We start from the raw sequence: 13,454 nt of genomic DNA on the forward strand, positions 1-13,454 counted from the left end.
TCTGACCACATGAGTCTAAAACCGTGGCTTTGATGGCTAGACCCAGTCCATTTCTTAGCTTTCCAGACTCATGGTAGAGGTACCAGCCAGAGCTGTGTTCACTGCCACAACTCTATGGCGTTTCAAGGTCCTTGCCAGCAAGCAAATTGCAACATTCTGCTCACAGACCACACTCAGTCAGACTGCCTGCCTGAAAGAGTCAGAGATTACCCTGTCAGGACAGCCCAGAAAGCCGGCATTGTAAAACAATGCAGCTTTTTTCCTGCTACGACTGAAAACCGAAAAGCATGTGTTCCGCTTTTCACCAACACCGTTTAAGTATTTTGTGGCAGGACCTCTTAATGAGAGCTGCAGGGTTTTGCAGCTAAAGCTGAGTTAGGAAGCCTCTCTTAGATGAGAGCACTTGCTTGCCTCTAGCAAGCAAAGCAGACCCGAGAAATTGCTGCCACCAAGAAAACATGCTTTACTCTATTCTTTCCCAAACTTTCTCAGGCTTTCTGTGGATGCAGTTATCCACGTGGGCGCCATATGTAACATGAGGGGGCAGGCTTGTTGGGGTTACTGTCCCTCCCAGTACCCCAACAGCCAGCAAGATATTTATTTATAAATGCTGCTGAACTAATCCAAGATAGTTATGTTGAAAATACCTTGACTTCTGAATTTGGATCTAAGGATATGATACTTTGGAAAGGAGGTTCTTCTTTTGTTTTCACAGAGGATGAGACCCTATGGATTGCTTCTATCCCATTATGGTATGATAGACCATGCCCTCCTGAAAGGTTTCTGTGAACACCCTCAAAAAATTACTTCACTCAACTGCTGACTGAGATGAACCTGACAGACAGGTTATACCATGAAAGACCTGATTAACTGCGCCCCTATACAGCAGGAAGAAGTTTGGAGAGAAATAACTACGTCCATATTCCCAAATATTGCTTATAAATGTTCTTTTACATTTAAAGGGGGATATGATATAGATATGAATAATTTCATTGGTATGGATTTTAAGGTCAATTTTGTTATATGTATATATATTTCTGATCTTGATTGAGGTATTGTGATTGTGTAGTTCATTTAAAAATGTAATGTATAATTTAAAATATAGGTTGTTAATGGATAATACTAGCTTGTAGTAATGTTAGTCTGTTTTCTAGAAGTGCATAGATATATTTCAGATAGACATTCATATCTTTCAAAAACAACAGAACATGGCATTTAATGTTTTAATAACTTAGGACTTTTCATGACAATGAGACACGTCTGCTCCTGGCAGCACCAATCTACTTCAAGAGGAAGATGGGCATCGAAGAGGCTCCTTATGGAGTTGGTTAGCCATTTGGGCAAGAAACTGCTCTTGCCTGGACTGTTATATAAACTGGACACAGAGAACCCACAGAGAGAGGACTGCTGAACTTACCTAAAGGTGAGATGATCTTTCGGGGTTCCTGATTCATGAAAGAGTCTGTGAGACATTCTGCAGGACACAGCAAATAGTGACTGAATTGCCTTTGAAATTTCCTTCTTCATGGAAATGTCTCTGGATATTATGGGCCTGAAGGTCGAAGATGGGTGCCCCAACGATACAGAGGAACTTTGGGTGACTGTCCAGGCAGCGAGATGTCTCTGTCATTTCTAGAGTTTTGGAAGTTGCTTACTTCTTGTTTACTTAGGTAATATATCCTTCTGGAGTCTTTGATGGAGTTAAAGAACGGATAGTCGTAGTTATAGTTTTCCATTATTATGATAAAGATATAGTTATAAATATTGTGACTGTAATTCTTGCTTGATAACTGTTTTGTTATGTGTAATTTTACTATGTTAAAATGAAAGCCTTTCTTTTTTGTTTAAACAGAAAACGGGGAAATGATGGAGGAGGGTTATCTGTCTATTGTGTTATTTTCATTGGTCAATAAAGAGACTGCCTTGGCCCCTTGATAGGACAGAAAATTAGGTAGGCGGAGTAAACAGAATAGAATGCTGGGAAGAGGGCAATGAGGCAGACGCCATGGAGCCAGCCACCAGGTCAGACATGCTGAATCTTTTCCGGTAAGCCACTACCTCGTGGTGCTACCACAAGATTATTAGAAATGGGTTAATATCAAGATATGAGAGTTAGTCAGTAACTAACTCTCTAGAGATAATGGGCCAGGCAGTATTTAAATGAATACAATTTGTGTGTTGTTATTTCTGGGACTAAGCTAGCTGTGCGGGAGCTGGGTGAGGCGAAAAGCAGGCCTGCCTGCAGCCCACCACTACATCCAGACAGCATGCTTAGGGCTGGAGAGATTGCTCAGCACTCAACCGTGCTTGCAGATGACTCACTCACATTTGATTCCTAGCACCTATGCTGAGCAGCTTATAACGACCTATGACTCCAGCTCCAAGGTATCCAATGCCTTGAATTTCCAGGCTCCCTGCACACACTCAGATATTTCCCTACCAGACACATGTACATATATGTGGAGGGCCGCAACCACATTCTCCATTGCTTCAAGGGACAAAGGTAGAGATTGACCTCTGTGACCTCAAGGTGTGGTGGTACACGCCTTTAGTCCCGAAGCCTGGGAGGCAGAGACAGGCAGATCTCTGTGAGTTCAAGGTGTTGTAGCACACGCCTTTAATCCCAGCGCACGTGCTTGGTAACTTTCTACTGCTGCGTCCCTGCCTACTTCCGAGGCATCATCTGGGATAATGGGCAGCGGACCAATCTAAGAGTGACACGTCCGAAGTGAGGACTGTTTCCTTTATAAGGGCTGGGTTCCCCTCATTCTTGGTCTCCGCCATGTAAGCTTATGCTCTCCCTCTCAAGACACATTAAAGCTTTGCTACAGAAGGATCCTAAGTGTCCCGTTTCGTTCTTGCGGGCGAGACGGTAGCGCAGGACACATATATATGTAATTAAAACCAGGCATTAAAAAAACATGTACTTAGCCGGGTGGTGGTGGCGCACAGTTTTAATTCCAGCACTCGGGAGGCAGAAGCAGGTGGATCTCTGTGAGTTCAAGGCCAGCCTGGTCTACAAGAGCTAGTTCCAGGACAGGCCCCAAAGTTACAGAAAAACCATCTCCAAAAACCAACCAACCAACCAACAAAACAACAACAACAAAAAAGAAAACATGTACTCATTTTTTATCCTGGATATATCAAATTTATAAAAGTTATGTAAAGATAGTTGTAAGGCTAATTTATAGTAAATTAAAAAATGGTTCCACTATTTTGACTGAATTAATCTAATTACCTTAACAGTACTTGAAGAAGTAACTTCAGATGAGTTATCACCAAAAGGCTGGTATTCTATAAAATATAACTTTATTTTATTGGCTTTGTTTGTTTGTTTGTTTTTGTTTTCCAAGACAGGGTTTCTCTGTGCAACAGCTCTGGCTGTCCTGGAACTTGCTTTGTAGACCAAGCTGTTCTCAAATTCACAGAAATCCTCCTGTCTCAACCCCCAGAGTGCTGGAATTAAAGGTATGCACTACCACTGCTCACCAGACTTTTTTTTTCTTTTTAATGTGCATTAGTATTTTGCCATGGTTGTAGGGTCCCCTGGAACTGGAGTTACAGACAGTTGTAAACTGCCATGTGGTTGCTGGTAATTGAACCTGGGTCCCCTGGAAGAGCAGTCAGTGCTCTTAACCATTGAACCATTTCTACAGCCCTTTTGTTGACTATATAGAACAAAGTCTTCCTTTGTAGCCTTGACTCACCTGGAATTCTCTATGAAGACCAGACTAGCCTGGAATTTATGTTCACCTGCTGCCTCTCCAGTTTGGGATTAAAGGTATGTGGCGTCACACCTGGCCAGTTATTTCGTTTTGAGACAAGGTCTTTCCAAATTTCTGAAAGTAGTCTTAAAATTGGTAATTTTTTCTGCCTCAGCCTCCTGAGTAGCTAGGGATTTACTCACTTCCTACTGCCTTTTATTTATTTACTTGTGTGTGTGCATGGGCATGGCTTGTGGCTAGGGGTCAAAGGAGTGAGTTCTTTCCCACCACAGAAGTCCAGGGGATTGAGCTCTGGTTCCGTGGCTTAGTGACAGGTGCCTTAACCTTCTGAGTCATCTTGACAATTCAGCCAACTGTATCTAAACATTATTTATTTGCTTGCTATTCATATAGAGTCTCACTCCAGCCCAGACTATATTGGAACTCACTAAATAGGCACGATTGTTTTGAAACTGCAGTGATTCTCCTGCCTCAGCCTCTCATCATGGTTGCCACCAATAAATTGTTTTAAATACTCTGAACTACAAAGTCACCATTTGTAAAAAGGGGGAGGGAAGTATTACTTGAGTTTAAACTTTTTTTGTGTGTATGAGTGCTTCCCCTGCATATGGGTCAAAAGAGAGCGCGACTTGGAATAAGCCACCATGTGGACGCTGGATGAGCAAAAAGTGCTCTTAACTTCTGAGTTATGTCTCCCGCCCCTTGGTTCTAATCGTCACACACCCAACCAATTGTCAGTTTTCCTTGTTTTTAATATGAAATCTCCCAGTTTTTTCTCAAAGTTATGTCTTTAAAGATACAGCACTAATTGGCCGATCTGATGCTGAGATTACCGACGTGCGCGCCACCATGCCTATGTCTGACTCCTGTCTGTCCCACGCCAATTCATGCAGCAAGCGTTACTGGAGACCCGCAGCCAAGAAGCGTCTGTACTTCCGGCAAAGAGCCCGGTCGGAAGCCGAGTTCACAGAGAAGCCAGAGGCTTCAGTTCCCGGGGAAGCAGCGCGCACTAAACACTAAAGAGCAGCTTCCGGCGCGGGCCGCGTTGCCGTGGAGACAGAGGGCGGGGCGCCGGCGCAGGGCGCGAAACCCTGGGCCTCTGGCCTTGCCCTCAACTTCTTCCAGGCGTCCGCTGAGGAGTCGGCTCCCTCAGGTACGAGGCCAGGCCTTGCGCCCCGAGCCCTCGAATGGCTCGTCTCCCTGCTTTAAAGCCTGCAGAGCTCGGGTGCCTAGGAGCTGGGCCCTGTTACGGCTCTTTCTCCTGTTCAAGTGCCGGAGATGCTGCCTACCCACAAGGCTTCGGTCCGTGCGTGGAAGTGCGAGCGGAGCGTGCGTGAGGTTGTTCGGAGTCCGCTCGCGCTGCCTTTGCAGGCCCTCTGCATCCTCCTCTCCTTGTTGGGGAGCGCCTCAGGGTGATTCTCCCGCCCTAAGGAAGCTTACTAGCCAGAGCAGATCCAGATTCGATTCAGGGCTGTGCCTGGGCGAGGGGCTCGTTGTGTGCACTGATCTCAAGTGACCGAGCCGAGAGCTGGACCCACGTTACGTTTGTACCGCAGGTCCTCATTTGGTGTAGTTCGTGAAAGTGTATAGAGGTTTGAACGCCAGTGGCAGCTCTACCACCTGTTAACCAATGACCTTGAGCACCCACCTGGAAAAGGACAGTAAGCACCTGCTGAGGTGACGGTGTTAAAGTGGGTGGTTCATGGAACCTGCGCTGTGGTCCGCGTCCCTTAGATTGTGTGGTAATTACCAAGTGTTGAGCAAGTAGGATTTGATGGGAAGGCTTCCTGGAAGCAGTATTTGGAACTCACTCAGGTGCTTGATATACAAATGTCTTTTTTTTTTTTTTAAAAAAAGGATCTTTTATTTTTTTTAAATTGTACAATATTGTAGCTAAGTGTATGTGTATCTCACATTATCATGGTTTTAAAAACATTAAAATTAACATTTTAATTAACCGCTAATGCCGTTAATTATATATATCATTAACATATCATTAACATTATATATCATGTTAATAAATAACATCATGTATATTTCAACTTAGAAACAAATTTTTGTATTTAGGGTTTTTTTTTTTTTAAGATTTATTTTACATACAGTGTTCTGCCTGCATGTATGCCTGTGTGGCAGAAGAGGGCATCTATTTCATGATAGATGGTTGTGAGCCACCATATGGTTATTGAGAATTGAACTCAGGACCTCTGGAAGAGCACCCAGTGCTCTTAACCTCTGAGCCATCCCTTCAGTGCCTTTTTTTTTTTTTTTTTTTTTTGAGACGGGGTTTCTCAGTGTAGCCTTGATTGTCCTGGAACTTGTTCTGTAGATCAGGCTAGCCTCGAGCTCACAGAACTATACCTGCTTCTGACTCCTGAGTCCTGGGAGTAAAGGCGTGTGCCACCACCGCCCAACCCAGTCCCAGAGATGTATTTATTTGTTTATTTGTTTGTTTTGAGACAGGGTCTTGTTGCATGTTGGCTTCAAACTTGCAATGATTTGGGGCTCAGCACTTAAGAACACTTGTTCTTTTTTATTTATTTACTTGTTTATTTATTTATTATGTGTACAATATTCTGCCTGCTGGTCAGAAGAGGGCACCAGATCTCATTCCAGATCTCCAGTTCCAGGGAATCTGACATCCTCTTGTGACCGCCAAGGTAACTAGGGACTCAGGTGGTGCATGGACATACCTGCACACACAGCATTCATTTTCACAGAATAAATAAATGTTGTGATTTTTTTTCTGGGTGGGGGGGGTATAGACAGGTTTATCTCTGTGTAGCCCTAACTGTCCTGGAACTAGCTCTGTAGACCAGGTTAGCCTCAAACTCACAGAGATCCTCCTGCCTCTACCTCCCGAGTGCTGGTGTATATAACCACCTGGTTATAAATAAAACTTTAAAAAGAGGAAAGCTTGCGGAGCCCCTCCTTTCTCTGGATTACAGCTGTGTGGCACCCTGCTCAGTTTTATTCCCTTCTGCTGATTGAACCTAGAGCTCTTTTCATGGCAGGAGAGCACTATAAAAACCATCTCCAGTCCTCACATCACTCAGAAGTTCACCTGGCATGGATATGATCTTTTACAATTTATTTATTACTTATTTTCCTTGAACTGTGTGGTCTTAATTATGATGATGATTTTAGACTATCATTATAAGTACATCATAGTCGTTAAGTAGACGTCACGTTCACTCTGTCTGCTTGCCTCCACTGTGTATTGTCTTACCTCTTAGTCTTATTGCTTATATTTGTTTCCTATAGTTTTGTAACCAGCTGCCACCAAGTTGGTAATTTCAAACAATACCACTCTTGTTCCTCACAGCTCTGGAGACCAGAAATATGAAGTTAAGGAGGCATCCTCTGTCAGAAGGTTTAGGGAAGATCTCTTCTACACTTTCTCTTAGATTTTGGAATTGCCAGAAATCCTTGGTGTTCCCTAGCCTCCAGACACAAATAAACAAACAAGCAAATAAATAAATAAATGTAATTTTTAAAAATAAAAAAATTTAAACCGCATAAAGATTCTTATAGTAACATTGACAACCAAAAAATTAATCTGGGAAAACTAAGGCTCTTGACTGCTAATGATCTAATTGTGAAGGAAAATTGAAGACACTGGAAGAATGAGCGTGTTATAGCTTGCTTTTTTTTTTTTTTTAAGTTTAAAGTGTATTATAGCCAGGTGTGATGACACATGCCGTTAATCCCAGCATTCAGGAGACAGAGGGAGGGAGGTTTGAGGGTTTGAGGCCAGCCTGATCTGTATAGCCAGTTCCGGGGTAGCTAGGCTTACATAGTGAGACCCTGTTTCAGAAAATAAAACAACAATAATAACAACAAAAATTTACTGTCAAAAAAGCAATTTAGAAAACATTACATCAAAATCAACCAGACCCAAGACAGTCCACTTCTAACCATTTAGAGTAGCTGCTTGGGAAGGAAGCTGTAGAGCTTCAGTTGGCTTTGTGCTTTCACTGTCAGAGATATTTATGTACTTCACCACCACCAAAACGAATTACAAACGCTTGTGGTGGTGGGCTCTTTTCATTATTAGTGTCTGTGTCTCTGTGTGTGTCTATATTTGTGTGGGCATCCTATAAGCATGAAGGATAGAGGACATCTTTCTTTTTTCTTTAATAGATTTATTTTTTATTTTCTATGAGTAGGAGCATTTTGCGTGCATGTATGATTGTGCCTCTGTTCCTGGTGCTCTCTGGAGACTGACTAGGACATCAACTCCCCTGAAAACTGCAATTACAGATGTTTGTTGCTTACCATGTGGGAACCAGACCCAGGTTCTCCACAAGAATACCAATTATAGAGGACAAATTCCTTTTTTTTTTTATTTTTTCTTCTCATGATAGGGTTTCTCTGTGTAGCCTTGTCTATTCTGGAAATCACTCTGTAGATCTGGCTGGCCTCGAACTCAGAGATCCACGTGCCTCAGCCTCCTGAGTGCTGGTATTTAAGGTGTGCACCACCACCCAGCAATTACAACTTTCAAGAGCCATTTTTCATCTTCTACCCTCTGTGAATCAATTCAGGGGTTAGGTTAGCAGCAAGTTCCCTTGCTGAACCCAGAGTAACTGTTTTCTTTTTGAGACAGAGTTTTCCTCTGTAGCCTTGACTGTCTTGGAACTCAGCTTGTAAACCAGCCTGGCCTTGAACCCACAGAAATCCACCTGCCTCTAACTTATGAGTGCTGGAATTTGAAGATTTTCACCACTGTTCTTAGCATAGACAAAACCTTTTCCTTCTTTCTTTTTTTAAGGCACTGCTTCTATGTGTAACCTTGGTTGTCCTGGAACTTGCACTGTAGACCAGGCTGGCCTCAAACTCACAGAGGTCCTCCTGCCTCTGTCTCCTGAGTGCTGAGATTAAGGTGTGCACCACCACTGCACAACTATGGGGTATTTCATGATTGGTAGTGATCTGGGAGTCCCAGCCCATTGGGAGTGGGGTCATCCCTAGCCTGGTGGTCCTAGGTTCTATAAAAAAGCCATGATGAAGTTGGGCAATGTTGGCAGCACATGCCTGCCTTTAATTCCAGCACTTGAGAGGCAGAGGCCAGCAGATCTCTGTGAGTTCAAGGCCAGCCTGGTCTACAGAGTGAGTTCCAGGACAGCCAGAGCTGTTACAAGAGGGAAACCCTGGCTCAAAAAAACCAAAAAAAAAAAAAAAAAAAAGAGTCATGATGAGTAAGCCAGTAAGCCATACCCTTCCATGACCTCTACATCAGCTCCTATTTCCAGGTTCCTGCCCTGTTTGAGTTTCTGTTCTGACTGCCTTCGAGGATGAACAAGCCTTTCCTTCTCAAGCTGCTTTGGTCATGGTGCTTCACCATAGCACTAACAAGCCTAACTAGGCCCGTAAGAGACTTTCCATGTCTAGTATTGAATTAAGAAGTAGAGGGGCAAAGACCTCAGAGTTGGCAGACAGCTATTTACAAGTGTGACCCCCGGGAGTGTGCAAACGATTTACTCCCTTCTTTCCCTTTCCTGCAGTTATGAGAGGAAGACAAAGGCTTTTGTTCATCAGTAATTTAGTTACAAACATACATATCAACCGCTGGTTGAATTTCCATCAGAAGGGTTCAGCAGAGAATGGAGAAGAAGATTGACTCCAGGTACGTGATAGGGTAAAAATGTCAGCTGAAGTTATGGTTCAACTGCTGGGGTCATGGGCATGTGCCAACACACCTGGCTAATGTTGGAAATACAAGGTTTGATTATAAAGTATGATGTTTCAGTAGGGTGGTGGTGCTTTCTGTTTGAGCATAGTTAGCATCTGTCTCTATGAACTTAACGACAGAGCTTTGTTGAGTGTTAATATATTATATGAAGAGATTTTTTTCTTTCTTTTTCTCTCTGTTCAAATTTAAGGTCTTTTAGGGGTGGTGTGGTTAAGAATCCTTGTTCTCCGAAGGCACTGCCCCTCAAAAAGTCTGCTGCCCTCTCTGCGGTCCAGAAAGAGTTACCTAGAAGCCGTCATCCTCTGTATTCTCAGTCCTCACAAAATTGGGTTCAACACCAATTAAGAGAACTGCGCAGCAGGTGCGACTTTTTGTTTCCCTTTCTTCCCCCAAAAGAAGGTATCTTCAGAGTGGAATAGTCAGATTAAAAAGAATATTTAGGGCCACCTTTGATGGTGCTTGACATTAATCCAAGCACTCAGGAAGCAGAGGCAGACAGACATCTGTGAGTCTGAGAGTAGCCTGTTCTACTCTCCAGGCCAACCAACCAGGGTCACATCACATAGCTCGAGACTGTCTTGAAAAAAAAAAAAGAATATTTAGGAAACTGCAAATACAGTCTGCATCATCAAGTTTTTGTCTATGGCCTCCAGTTGTGACTTATACAATTAGCTGAGTTCTTAAGAATCGTGTAAGACTTAGCCAGACCAAAGATAGGAAGAAGAGGGTTTCAAGCTGAGCCCAGAGATTGAAAAGAATGAGTGCGTGCGAGTGTGCAAGTGAGCGTGTGAGCAGCAGGCCCTGTGCTTTTAGCACAGTCACGGGATGGCAGACATCCTAAGTTGATGACTGGCAGTGGCACAGCGTTGCACAGGGGTTTGCATAGAGAGCACTGAGTGATCACTGCTCCTCACACAGTGTTCGGGAAAGGCCAGGTACGTGGATCTTTGCCAGGAATCTTAAACAGGAAGAAAAATGAGAAAAGAGTTATTCCTCCCAAATCTGATGTCTCCACCTCTTCGACAAAATACTTTGTATTGAAAGGTGCTTTGTGTCGTCTTGTTTAAAGTGAGTTAGGAATGATAACACAGGCCTGTGATCCCAGCCATGTGGCAGATAAAGCAAGAATATGGCAGGTCAAAGCTATTCTGGGTGATAAGTGACATCTGTCAAAAAAAAAAAAACCCAAAAACTGTCCTTCTAAGTTTTCTAAGATAATGACAAAGGAAAACAGGGCATGTGCTTCAGTGTGAGTCTTCTCTTTGTCCACAGGATAAAAAGAAACAATTCTATGGGATTCTAAAAAGATAATGTTTATATGCCCTTGTGTTGAGTTCTGCTATTGCTGGGTCTGTAGCTTGAGGGGGCCGGCTTGTTGGGGTATCTGTCCCGCCAAGTACCACACAGCCGGCAAATCCCAAAGAGAAATCACACACAGGACTCCATAAGGTTATAAACTGATTGGCTCATTAGGTCAGGCTTCTTGTTAACTCTTATAACTTATGTTACCCCATTATCCTTATCTATGTTAGCACATGGCTCCGTACCTTTCTCAGCAGGGCAGGTTACATGCTGCCTCTTCAGTGGTCTGCACAGGACTGGCGGAGGAACCTCTCTGCTTCCCAGAATTCTCCTGTTCTCATTGCATCACCTCTACTTCCTGCCTGGTTTTCCCGCCTATACTGCCTGCCTGGCCAATCAGCGTTTTATTAAAATATGATTGACAGAATACAGACAATTCTCCCGCATCATGGGTCTAAGCTCCCATAGTTGGGCACAGAAAAAAAGTCCTTCTGCTAATCTTGGTGCCTGTTAAACTGTGTAGGATTCAACTCTCTGCAACCTTTGAGACTTAGACTCTCTGAGTTTTATTACAGCAATGCCTGTCTTTAAAGAAATAAAGTGTCTGGGTTTGCAAGTTAGTGATATAGTGCCTGCTTCAACTGCGAGAGGCCTTGGGTACCATTCACACACACAAGGGGTGGGGAGGAGATGGCTCCATTGGGGAAAATGATGCACAAACACACACACAGCGTTGTCGGGGAAGATGACTGTAGAAATGGGTAAAGGCCAAACTTTCCTTATTCATACATTTTCTTTACTGGACTTGTAAAATAAAAAAACATGAACTTGAGTGGTAAGATACGGAATGCTTTTAATCTTAGCACGTAGGAGGCAGAAAAATGTGGGTTTCTGTGAATTCCAGGCCAGCCTGAGCTATATAATAAAGCAAAACCCTGAAGTCAAAAGGAAAGTGTTTATTTATTTTTTTTTAAGATTTACTTATTTATTATGTATACAACATTCTGCCTCCATGTATGCCCGCACGCCAGAGGAGGGCACCAGATTTCATTACAGATGGTTGTGAACCACCATGTGGTTGCTGGGAATTGAACTCAGGACCTTTGGAAGAGCAGCCAGTGCTCTTAACCACTGAGCCATCTCTCCAGCCCAAGGAAAGTGTTTACAAACAATTTCTTTTCTTTCTTTTTAAAAAATACTTATTTATTTATTATGTATACAATATTCTGTCTGCGTGTATGCCTGAAGGCCAGAAGAGGGCACCAGATCCCATTACAGATGGTTGTGAGCCACCATGTGGTTGCTGGGAATTGAACTCAGGACCTTTGGAAGAGCAGGCAATGCTCTTAACCTCTGAGCCATCTCTCCAGCCCCACAATTTCTTGATAGTAGTATTTTGTTTTGTTTTTCGAGACAAGGTTTCTCTGTGTAGCTTTGGCTGTTCTACAACCTTGTAGACCAGGCTGGCCTCGAACTCAGAGATCTGCCTGCCTCTACCTCCCCAGTGCTGGGATCAAAGGAATGCACTACCAACACCAAGGTTAATTTTAGTTTTACAAACCATTTCTGTTTGATGTAAGATTAGCTATGATATGATTATAGATTATGATTATATAATATAGATATGATTATAGACATTAGATATGATGCAGACTGTGGTCCCTCTCCTTGACACCTTAAAGATTCCATCTCTTTTCCAGAAAACTCCTGTTAGCTAGGTCGAGTGTTCAGATGGGTGTGTCTTTCTTTTCTTTCAGATGTGTGGCCAGAAAGTTCTTGTATTTGTGGATTCGAATAACTTTTGGAAGAGTCACTCCCTCCAGAGCCAGGTATTGTTAGCTTAGGAAAGTGAACTGCTGTTGGGATTCTTCTGTTTCTGTTACTTTATTTAAAAAATTTTTGGCCGGGTGGTGATGGCGCACGCCTTTAATCCCAGTGCTTGGGAGGCAGAGGCAGTTGGATCTCTGTGAGTTCGAGGCCAGCCTGGTCTACAGAGTGAGTTTCAGGACAGACTCCAAAGCTACAGACAAACCCTGTCTCGACCCCCCCCCCCCGCAAAAAAGAAACAAACCCCCAAAACAAAAATTGTCAATTAAAATATAATTATATCTCTTCTCCCTTACCTCATCAACATTGTCATCATCCTCTCTCTCTCTCTCTCTCTCTCTCTCTCTCTCTCTCTCTGTGTGTGTAATTTTTTTTATTTATTTATTTATGTTTTTTTGAGACAGGGTTTTTCTGTGTAACAGTTCTGGCTGTCCTGGAACTCGCTTTGTAGATTAGACTGGCCTCAAACTCAGAAATCCCCTTGCCTCTGCCTCCCAAATACTGGGATTAAAGGCATGCGCCACCACCACCTGGCTAATCTTTTTTTTTTCTTTTAAAGATAGGGTCAGCCGGGTGGCGGTGGCGCATGCTTTTAATCCCAGCACTTGGGAGGCAGAGGCAGGTGGTTCTCTGTGAGTTTCAGACCAGCCTGGTCTACAAAGTACTTACCACCATAGCTGGCCTTTTTGTTGTTGTTGCTGTTGTTTTTGGTGACAGAATTTCTCTGTATAGCCCTGCTTTTCCTGGAACTCACTCTGTAGACCAGGCTGGCCTTAAACTCACAAGATCCACCTGCCTCTACCTTCCAAGTGCTGAGATTAAAGGTATACGCCACCACTGCCCTGTAGGTATTTTCTTTCTCAATACTTTAGTTTCTTTATTTTCTCTTAACACTTGCTGTAGTTATA

The 13,454-nt window shown here is 43.2% G+C and overlaps 1 protein-coding gene across 6 annotated transcripts in view; it reads left to right on the plus strand.

Annotated features, from left to right (window-relative positions):
- Nucleotides 1–4,733: 4,733 nt before the first annotated feature.
- The window catches only part of Sfi1 (SFI1 centrin binding protein), a 55,406-nt gene continuing 46,685 nt past the window's right edge, over nucleotides 4,734–13,454 (plus strand). For 5 of the 6 annotated variants that reach the window (XR_007235056.3, XR_015002777.2, XM_048450005.3 and 2 more), the window contains exons 1-4: nucleotides 4,734–4,878; nucleotides 9,230–9,351; nucleotides 9,608–9,778; nucleotides 12,477–12,548. Coding sequence is in view for 4 of the 6 variants with exons in the window: in XM_048450005.3 (XP_048305962.3) it covers nucleotides 9,329–9,351; nucleotides 9,608–9,778; nucleotides 12,477–12,548 (266 nt within the window). In the remaining 2 variants the exon portion in view is untranslated. Of the gene's footprint in view, nucleotides 4,879–9,229; nucleotides 9,352–9,607; nucleotides 9,779–12,476; nucleotides 12,549–13,454 lie in introns of those variants that run through there. The other variant, XM_085692141.2, reaches the window with a different exon arrangement.

This window comes from Myodes glareolus, chromosome 8, assembly GCF_982192425.1.
Source record: "Myodes glareolus chromosome 8, mMyoGla1.1, whole genome shotgun sequence".
NCBI lineage: Eukaryota > Metazoa > Chordata > Mammalia > Rodentia > Cricetidae > Myodes > Myodes glareolus.